Source organism: Salvia miltiorrhiza, chromosome 7 (genome assembly GCF_028751815.1).
Source record: "Salvia miltiorrhiza cultivar Shanhuang (shh) chromosome 7, IMPLAD_Smil_shh, whole genome shotgun sequence".
Classification (NCBI taxonomy): Eukaryota; Viridiplantae; Streptophyta; class Magnoliopsida; order Lamiales; family Lamiaceae; genus Salvia; species Salvia miltiorrhiza.
The window spans coordinates 4,680,000-4,691,205 of record NC_080393.1 but is presented as its reverse complement, the minus strand read 5'-3'; the positions used below and the strand labels follow the sequence as shown (position 1 = coordinate 4,691,205).

Here is an 11,206-nt window from a genome sequence, read left to right as displayed (position 1 = left end):
CTATACTAATAGAAAAAGAGCCTGAGGTAGTCTAAGGCACAACTTGTGGATTGCCTATTTTATCCATGTCAAAGTATATATTTATTATTATATTTATAAAACATAAATCTATTTTGATATACATTTATTTGTCACTCAAATCTACAAAGAATACTTTATATCTATAACTATTGAGAAGGCTTATAAATAAATTGTCTAATAAAAATAATGAATTAATAATTTTTTTTAAATAATAGATTACCAATTAAAATAACATTAATTACACCACGTTTCATGCCATCTACACAGCTTAATCACTTTCATGACATGATCTATTTCCATAGCTTCCATTTCCTGAGAAAGCTACAAAAAAAACAAAAGCACAACCACATCTGTAACATAATCCTGTTGACAAAGGAAAACATTTCGAGCCACTCTTGTTCCGATTTACACCGGAGCGATCCACCTTTCAGAAATCCTTCTTCCCTAAATTATGGCCATAATAAAAGTTTCTACCCGTGATATAAGGCTAGATATCTAATATTTGTGTTATAAAAATTAGTGACATTTGAAAATGTAACTATTAGTGACTCCTAGTTATAATTTATACCATATAACAAATATTAATTTTTGTGACACATATAATAATTATCAAGCCTCATGTTACTAGCGAAAATTTTTAACTATCAAATAATATACTATACTTATTGCAAAATAATGAATATGCATAAAAGAAAAGATAACAAAAATTAAATAACAATTGATAAGGGTACATTCTTCTCTCTTGTCTTCTAGTACAAATATATTACTTCAATTTATCTGTTCTAAAATAGTGCACAAAAGAGTTTGATACATGTTTTAATAAATGTTTGTGAGTGGACAAAGAAATCAATTTTTAAATAAAAAATAAGGATTTGAGATGGGGACACGTATAATAAAATTGTGAATAAATTGAAAAAGTAATAATAATAATAATAATAATAATAATAATAATAATAAATAAAGAATTTGTGGTATGTTATATTCAAAAAAGATTTGTCCAAAATACTTCAAAATTATGTAACTTGTTATAGCTAGTGGGATAGATTAGCCGAAATATATTTATCGATTAAAGAATGTAAGATGCACTTGCTTTTTTAAGATAAGTAACCCAAGCCATACTCTCAAGAAAAGCTTAAACGATCTTTTAATATTTAATTAAAACCGTAGAACTCATTGTTCGCAAACAGGTGTTCGCACCGTTTGGTGTCGCTTTGGGGACGTAAAACGTAGAGGCTTTATTATAACATCAATAATATACAATGCCTCATTTTATGAGCTTTCCTTCCTAAGATACCGATCATGAAACGTCGCCGATGTTCACTCTTTGAAGAACAACAGCTCGATCCAGGCCGTGAAGCGCGTCGATCAAGTGCACCCGCAACGAGCCCGGCCCTCCAGCCGAGCCTGTGCCCACTTCGCCAGCGACGCCAAACACGGACAATGCAGCAGCGGTGGCTTCAAACGGCTGTGATGGATTCACTGCTACGAATGCAGCAATGAGGGCCGTCACCGCGCATCCCGTTGCTGTGATCTTCTGCAGCATAGGAACCCCGTTTCTAGCTCCGACGACGCGCTCTCCATCCGTGACTATGTCCACGGCCCCAGACACCGCTACTACGCACCCACAGGCTCGAGCCAGGGACCTCGCTGCATCTACGGCGTCCATTGATTCGTGTGTGCTGTCCACCCCCTGCAGATTATGATGAAAAAAGTTGGAAAGATTTCTAGAAATTATAGTCATGATGAAGAGCTGATTACTTAAGAGGCTTTGTGAAGATATCTGCAATTTATTTATAAACTTTTTCCACAATGTATATACTGCAGATTTTCTGATTGATTGATGGAATTTTAGTCCCAAAAAACTAAGGCTTGAGGCACTAATCTTACAGCATGGAAAAACAAATTCTGCAGTGCTAAGAGTCGGATTTGAATAAAGGGAAAGTTGCGCCTAGATACATGAACTAAAAACTCTGCTTCCAAATATAGAAACTTTTAATTGTTTGATTTTTCATATAGTTGTCAATTTTGAGCGAATTAATATTATCGTGACTAGCTAAAGTGATAAATTAACGTCATCATGACAAGCTGAAGTAACGTAGATATCCAATTATATTGTTTAGCACATCTGAAATTTGAGCTATGTAGAATTTAGAGCATCCATTTCAGTATTATAATTTAAGAGTCAATTGACAATTGCATAAAGAAACAGAACAATTGGAAGTTTGTATATTTAAAAAGCTCACATGCAAAACCATAGTATGAATGATCAAAAGATTCAAAACCATTGTTTCTTTTTTTGCACAAAAATCCTTTAAATTACTTATTAATGATCACAGGCATAGAAGTATAGCTAAACCAAAACTTACCAATGTTACATAAACAAAGATCTCATAAAAGATCAAATTAATCAAAAAATGTGGAGCAGTGATCAAGAAGACGAAATGCAACAAACATTATCACAATTTAAGATCAATCTTGTTCACGTGAATTACACAAATGTAGTATAAAAACATACTAGAAGAAATAAAGTTTGTGTTTTTCAAAGTCATACTGTTATATTACCTTAGAATTTGCATCAACAGAGCCCTTAAAAAGCGCCAAAATCTCAGACCCATTGCCCCTAACAACACTCGGCCTCAGCGTCAGCAGGTCCAAACACGCCCTTAACCGGAAACCGGAAGCTCCGGCGGCCACCGGGTCCAGCACCCACGGCCGTTTGGCCTCATTGGCGACGGCCGCGGCCATCTTCATCGCCGGCAGCCAGGCCGGCGTGAGGGTTCCGACGTTGATGTAGAGCGCGTGGACCTTGGGCGTGAAGTCAGGGATCTCTTCGACGCAGTGTATCATCGCCGGCGACGCGCCGGCGGAGAGCAGGACGTTGGCGACCAAATCCATGGAGACGAAGTTTGTGATGCACTGGATTAGCGGCGGTGAAGGCGAATTCCGTACGTCTTCCAAGTGGGCCCACGCTAGCTGGGCCCAAGATTCGAACTTTTCATCGGCGGCGGCAGGTTCGGGTTGCTGTCGCCGTCGATTGAGTGTTTTGTCGCCCATGGCGGTGGCGGTATTGATGCGCCGCCACAAGAAATAAAGGATAGCGTATAGGTTTTTTTTTTTGGCTATTTCTTCGTTTTTTTCAATCGTTGATTTTGTTATTGAAAATTTCTGCTTTTCCGGAGAAAAGAGAAGAGTATTGTGAGCACCTTTGAAGAGGACATTTGAAGACCACTCGCTGCATCAGAAAAATTGTTGCATCTAGTGTTAGAAATAGCTTTAATTTTATTTTTTTTTGTGAAATTATCAATTTATTAATTACTACACTCTTTATTCACTAAAAATATGATGTAGTTTAGAGGGCATTGACTTTAATAGATGATTGGAAAATATATGTAAAAGGGGTTTCGGCAGGTAAATTCTCGAATATTTTCTATTTTTTAATTTTACACTTCATTTTAAAATCTGCCTATAAATATATAATCTTTGTACTTTTCTTTTATTATGCACACAACGAATTTTTACGGCGAGGCACAATCTGACGTGGATCCTACTCAACTCAATACGTGGTCGTGGCAAAAATAACTCATATTAAAATACTCTTTATTAATTTAATTTAATATTTACCAATGATTTAAAATCTAAATAATTTCTAAATCTTTTTTTAAAACCAAATAATTTCTAAATCTTAATTAGATTATTTATTCTAATTCCTAAATTGGTAAATCCCTAAATAATACTTCCTCCGTCCCATAAGAGCGTGTATAATTGTTGGTGGCACGAGTTTTAATAAATATTAGGTGAACGTGTTGTTAGTGGAAGAAATAGATCATTTTTATTAGTAAAAGAAAGAGTCTAAAAAAGAAAAATGTACACTCTTGTGGACGTTATAAAATAAAAAAGAGTACACATTCTTCTGGGACAGAGGGAGTAATTTCTGCTCCCTAAAACACTCAAACATAGACACGATTGACCTCTGGCGCATTCCTAAAACACTCAAACACAATTGCACCGCCACCTCTCCTCGGTGTAAAAAGTATCACTGTTGCGTTCACTTAATGTTATTTTTTCAAACACTGAAAAAAGTGTTTATTTTCAGGATAATTTAAGCGATGAATATTTTACGAGTCATTTGATTTGAAATAAAATATGATTGATAAAAATAATTTAATTTAATTAAGTATTTAATTTATTTGATTCGATTCACAATAAATAATTCGACTCACACTCTAATAATTCTTTAATAAATTATTAAATCATCCTTTAATCATATTAATTTTATCTATCTCATTTATCGAATTAAATGCCCCTGCTGTATCTAGGGGTGAGCAAAAACCGAATTGGCCGAAAAAATCGATCGAAAAATGGCCGAACCGATCGGTTTTCGGTCGGTTTTTTCATAGCTTTCGGTCGGTTCGGCCCATTTTTGTAGAAAAATTCGGTTTGATCGGCCGGTTTGATTTTTCCGATTTTGGTCGGTCGAAAACCGAACCGACCGAATATATAATTAATTTAATAATATTCCCCCCCTAACTGCTAACCCTAATTTTCAAATCCCCCCTAACTCTCCTGCTCCTGAGCGTCGCTCTCCTCTCCAGTCTCTCCAACTCGTCTCACTCTCTTTCGCCATCCAAATCCCGTTGTCCGCCGTTCGCAAGCCACCCGCCGGACCGCCGTCCAAATCCCGTAGCCCGCAAGCCATCTGACCAAGTCCTGCACCGCTCTCCACTCTCCAACTCTCTTTCGCCTTCTCCCCTCAATTCTCTGTTGGATATCCTTGACATCATCCAATGATACGCAGCGGAAATAACAGTCAAGGATTAGATCTAGATTTACAATTGATTCATGTGTAGAGATTACAAACGTACACAACAATAAAATTAACTTACTCGTTGTGTAGTAAACGTGCATCTCGATTCCTGCGAATTGAATCCACCACTAGAGGTATCCACGTGTATGTCGATTCGATGCAGGAACAATTCCCAGTGCATGTTTCAATCTTCGACAGCTAGGAAATCTCCGATTGAAACCATAGTACTCTCTAGGTGTTTCACAAGCAAAAGCTTCTAATGTTTTCGTATATTTTCATTCGTAAGACCAAGCTCCCTTATTTATAAGCGAAGAAGACAATTCTAAATTGTCTTGTCTTCCTTAGTCAACAATTACGACTAAGGAATTCACACTTGAGTCAACAATTACGACTAAGGAATTCACACTTGAACTGTCTTACTTAGTATTAGAATATATCAAATATATCCTAATCTAGTCCATAATATCTTTCAATCTCCCACTTGGACTAGCATTAGATTAAACACCAAGCACTAACTTTGCACTCTTAAGCGAATCAACAATACACATAAAGTGTGACCCTTTAGGCCTCCATTATCGACGATAATCAAATTAAAGTCTACACAAAACTCCTAGACTGCGTTGTGTAGCGAACTCGATATATGAAGAACGTTTACGTGGATTCTGTAAACAAAACCTTTATGCGAAGATATAGTAACATCCTTTCATTCACGAACCACTCGATAGAGCCTAGAATTTGCCATTGTGTCTTTCTAATAGCTCTATCAATTTATCTCATCTTTATTAAATGACCTCCATCGATCATGTTCAACTTTTAAAGTTCGAACATATCAATTGCACTGGCCAGTGACTTAACGGTCAAGTAATATAGAGAAACTGAGTGTTCTTCTCGAAATGTAAATCGAGGAATGAATCCTATCTTGGCACAACTACCACCTTCTCTTATATCCCGATATACCCAACACAAGCCGTATCTACCCCTTCGGTTGGAGTGCAAGCATTGTACTTGGTCAAAGTATACCATTCAATAAGTAAGATAAGCATTGCCCTCAAGTCAAAGGACTGTCACAAACTCCACACACCAATAATCATAGACACCAAAACAAATGATATATTGGTTGGGTATGCCAATACTCTCTAAAGTATCCATGCATCTATCACGAGTATCTAATATCTCATAGTCGTGGGAACAACTATATTCTCTAAGAATGTGATACAGATCGCATGCCAACTTATAACATATCATCAATATCCCAATCTTGATGATCCTTAGTTGGGGCTCTTTAAGAGTTATACTCTATTGCTAACCTCCCACTAAATTAGCAACAATATAAACTCATGGAAACATTTAATTGAATGAAAACAAATAATCAAAGTATTCAATCAAATAAATGCATAATGCCATTAGTGACATCAAATGTCATAAATGTGATCAAGTAATAAGTCTCAACACAGATTATTTCTAGACATATTACTTTTTACTCCCACTGACTAAAGCCAGTCTCAAAGATATTCAATGCCCAAACACTCAAAGTGCTTGTTATGATTCATAATGCATAACAACTGGTCAAAAGGATTAGCTATGTCCTCTTATGTGGGAACTTGATCTAACATAATCTTTTGTTTCTAATATCTCTTAAAATCTGTCAATGATGTTAAGCACACAGACTACACCTTGTGTAGTGAAAATCATGACATTCATGACCATCCTATTGCCCTAGCGTTAGGATCATCCTTTGTGCGTTAAATCTCATTGTCATTAGAAGGACAATCCTTTCTTTACAAATAGATGCTATATTCCATCGGTAGATGTCCTTTCGAACTTATTCATGGAGTATCGCCTTAACATCTTGCCTATGTAAGTGGATTTTGATAGCCTAACAATCTATTAGCTCAAACTCAATAGATCTTGATCCCAAGGATATAATAGGCTTTACTCAAATCCTTCACCATGAAGGAAATTTACAACTAGTCTTTCATGGATTGCATCATGAGTACAATAATTTTCATTTTCAATATGTCATACATAAATGATGATGAAAATTGTGTTCTCATTCTTGTGTTTCCTATAAACACAATACTTTATTTGCTTTTGACCAAAATCAAACGATTTGATTTCTTTGTCAAAACATTTGTTCCATATTCTAGAAGCTTGTTTTAGTTCATATCAACAAGCAAAATCTCAATGGACTTGACTTTAGCAATTAGTGAAAAGATTTCATCATAATCAATGCTCTCACAGTGATTATATAACCTTTTGCCACTAACCTCGCCTTGCAGGTTTGCACATTGTCATTAGCATCAAATGGATATTACCCCAGATGATGACTCAGTTAAGGTCTAACCAATCCATTTTAGATTTTATGGCTTTTGCCACTTCTAAGAATATATGACCATCATGGAACCTATGACTATCATAGTTTCGCATAGGTTCTAAGTTCATCACCAATTCCAAATTCTTTATCATCTTGATCCTAGATCAATAGATACATTCTTTAGTTGGTTTACGTTCTTTAGAACTTATGTACAACGCTGAGTTTTGCATTTGTGCAGGCTCTTCGTGATTCTGAACTTGAGGAAGTTGGTATGTTATATCATGATGAAGAATCTTCGACATCCAATGTCACATCTCCCCCCATATTGAAGAATCTTGCATTTCTGCATAATCTTCAATACTGCTCTTATTGGATGTGTCTGACGCTCTAAGTAGTGCATCAGTACCAATAAGATCATGAACAGCTCCCACTAAATCCTTGTTTAGACCATCTAACAAGTTTTCTTCCTCAATGTTGACTTTGTGGCTCTCAAATCTTGTCAAGATCTAAGTCATAACGATCTTGTTCTCTATAGACCAAGTCTTTTCAAGAAACATCGCAATCCTAAAACTGAGAACTTATATTTTCAAAGAAAATAGTAGTATTCTCGTGTTTTCTTCGGATATCTCACAAAGTAACACTTCTCACTTTTGATTCCAACTAATCAGTGAGCATTTTCTCTACATATGTAGTGTAACCCAAGGTTCACACATGTGTAAAACTTCAATACCACAATCATATGATATTTACTCAACTAATTCAAGTGGAACTTGGTTCAGAATATAAGCAATAATAAACAAGGCATGGTCCCAAAGATACACTGAAAGTTTTGAGAAGCTCATTATGGATCGAATCATATCTAATGATGTTCGATTTCTCCTTTCGGATACCCAACTCAGATAAGGTATCCCTAGAGGAGTCCATTGTGGATGGATTCCATATGACTTCAAGCAATCGACGAACACATGGCTTAAGTATTTCTTTCTCGATCTAATCTTAGAGATTAAATACTTCTCCAAGTTGTTTCTTGACTTCTAACTTAAACTCCATAGATTTCTCAAAGTTTCTGATTTGTGTTTCATAAGATACACATTTCTATACCTTAAGAAATCGTCTGTGAAAGTTGTGAAGTACGAATATCCACTTTGTGCTTGAGTTAGAAATGGTCCACATATCACTATGTGAATCAACTCAAGTACTTCTTTAGCTTGTATTCTTTTCCTAGAAAGTGGCTCGCTGGTCATTTTAACCTTGAGATGTGATTTCACAAGCACTTTAAGACTTTAAGTCAAAAGTGTGAGATAGTCTAACTTTCTCGATCTTGTTAATCATTTCTCATTAAGTGATCAAGCCTACATGCCAAAGTTAAGTCGGACTATTCGCATTGCTTGTGATGGTTTATTTTACACACTGAGGATATTTTGTTCGCATTGAGCAAATATAAAGTATTCTCAAGTGAAATATTTTCATCTCCATTAAGCAAAGTAGAATAAATTCTATAAGTAAAATGGATAGAAAAACTTCAATGTCTAACACGAGAATGTAAATTATATTCCTCGTAATTCCAAGAACAAAATAACAATCTAACATGTCCACAAACCCAGAGATAGATCAAATCCATAAGACATTATGCATTTAGCAGCAACTATTGCTCAAAACAAATGCGTAAGTCAAATTTCCTTGGTCCCACTCTCCTGTTTTTAGTTAGACAACACACATTTTAAAAATGTGTGAACTATAACTCGTATCTAATACCCAGGAGTATGAGTTGTTACATGTTCACCTCAATGAAAAATATACCAAATTCTGCTATCAAAACATCCAATGTTTTGAACATCAAGCAGTATCCATTCCAGTGTCATTTTCTTGACAAAAAGTATTTTATCTTTGGGTAACTTCTGCTTCTTTTGGTTTCCACCTTAGGATGCAAAATTTAGTTCTTAGATCCTTCTTTTACCTTTTCTTTCCTTTTTGGGTTAGAATTGGCAGAATCATTAATCATAAGAACTTATTTGTCCTTAGTGGAAGACGATTCAAAATCGTTCTTAACATGTCATGAAACTCATGGCAGTGTCACTGTCCTATTGTTCATTTTGAATTCACTATGAAGTTCACAAATGAGACAGATCATTACTGCAAGATTAAGTTGATTGAGACAAATATCGAATAGTCTCGTTCCAATCGTGGCCATCCTCTCAATTAACTCAATCTTTTTCAAGACATCCATAGAGACCTTGTCTACTCCATGTAGATTAATCCTGAAGAGATCCATGAGTATCTCATACTTTATGGTCTTAGCTTCTAAAGCATTAACACTCTTCAGGTGCATCAACATCTCAATCGTAACATGTGATCATGTTGTTTATGTAGTTCTAAACTCATTGACACAAACATGACACATTTAGCAGAAGTTACATCATCCATATGTTTCTTATAACTTTCAATGTCAAACATTTTGAAAGTTTCTAAAGTCACATTAAGGATGATGTGGATTGATTTCTCCAAGACATAATCAATCCTGTCTAGCCTTAGCACCAAACGCAAATTACGCGGTCAATCCAGAAAGTTTGACCTAGTCAATTTACCGTATCCAACAAACATAACAAAACAGTTGCAGATAAAACAGAGATAAAAGAAAGCAGTAAAAGGAATCAAATCAAAAAGTCACATTTATTTTACTAATCAAACAAGGCATTTTGTTTTGATTAGCTCCCACTAATTTTAACATATCTTATGCCCCCAACATAAAATACGGATTTATAATCAATATAAATCTTAGTGGTCCAAGATCCAAGTCAATATTATGCAGCCTCTGCTTTGCTGATGACTACAATAATATCACTTAGTAGGCCTCTAAGCCAATTGCAACAACAATTTTGCAATTCTTGGTTGATTAATCCAATTAATCTGCGTCCTTAAATTATTCTTGGTCGCTTTGCGTTCCAAAATGATTTAAGTAAGTCAACCCCATCACACGGTGCCAACCTATGAATGAGCCTTGGCCTTGTAGATTAGAGCATACAATTTTATGTAAATACTCTTGATCGAAAAGGATGGGTTGCTCAGACAATTATGATGGACGACGCGTTTTGTGCTTTCACAAAGACTTATATTTAATGGGGATTTAACATGTGATACTAATTGCTTATATTTAATATCCAATATTAAATAGCAACACAATTACTGGGTGCCGCCTACCCAGGCATACGAAATGCGGACCACACGTATTGGGTGCCGCCTACCCATACATAGTAACGCGGACTACATATACTGGGTGCCGCCTACCCAAGCATAAAAGCGGTCTCTAACTACTATAGTTAAAATAAGCATAAAATCAAATAGCATGCTTATCACAAAACAACATAGAATCTCTACGAATAAAATTCCTTAATCCAATTAAAATTTTATTCTCCAATTAAAATATGGGTTAATCAATTTGTATTAATTCCAAATTAATACAACATTATTATTTCAAAAATAATAATTTCATATATTAATTCAAAATTAATATAAAAACTCATCAATTATTATTATTTCAAAAATAATAATAATTCATGATTTATAAATCAAATTAATGAATTAGTCAATTTATATCAATTCCAAATTAATATAAATATACATTCAATATTATTATTTCAAAATAATAATACTAAATAAAATTCATTAACCTAATTAATTTATATTAATTCCAAATTAATATAAACACACAATGATTATTATTATTTCTAAAATAATAGTAATCAAGATTTATTAATCTAATTAATAAACTTAATTCTGAAATTGGGATTAATATTATTAATTCTAAATTAATAACAGATTTTTTTTTTTAAATAGTTTCAGCCCACAAAAGGGGCCTTTACATTAAAAAAAATCATAAGCCCAGCCTCCAAGGCCCAAGGACTCGCGGCCCAGCAAGTGAACTAGGCCCAGCCGCCCAGCCCAGTGCCCATACCCGGTTCTGTAGCAAGGGTTTGAAGAAGAAGTGCAGCAGCTGCCGCCTCCCTCCAAATCCCGTCAGCCACGCCCGGAGCCCCGCTGCCGGCCTGCCGCCTTTCGCCTGTCAGCCC

The 11,206-nt window shown here is 35.3% G+C and overlaps 1 protein-coding gene across 1 annotated transcript; it reads right to left on the bottom strand.

Moving 5' to 3' along the window:
• Positions 1 to 1,220: 1,220 nt before the first annotated feature.
• On the bottom strand, positions 1,221 to 3,324 carry LOC130991880 (hydroxyethylthiazole kinase). Its single transcript, XM_057916321.1, has 2 exons — positions 2,584 to 3,324; positions 1,221 to 1,711 (listed from the first exon to the last, which is right to left on the bottom strand). The coding sequence occupies exons 1-2, from the start codon at positions 3,073 to 3,075 to the stop codon at positions 1,319 to 1,321; spliced, it is 885 nt and encodes a 294-aa protein (XP_057772304.1). The 5' UTR covers positions 3,076 to 3,324; the 3' UTR covers positions 1,221 to 1,318.
• Between the last annotated feature and the right edge of the window lie 7,882 nt (positions 3,325 to 11,206).

What these genes read in the sequence shown, in the direction of transcription:
- LOC130991880 (XM_057916321.1), bottom strand. Translation starts at nt 3,075, where the DNA reads ATGGGCGACAAAACACTCAATCGACGGCGACAGCAACCCGAACCTGCC. An exon ending in CTGTTGATGCAAATTCTAAG is followed by an intron (nt 1,712 to 2,583) that starts GTAATATAACAG and finishes CATAATCTGCAG; the next exon opens with GGGGTGGACAGCACACACGA.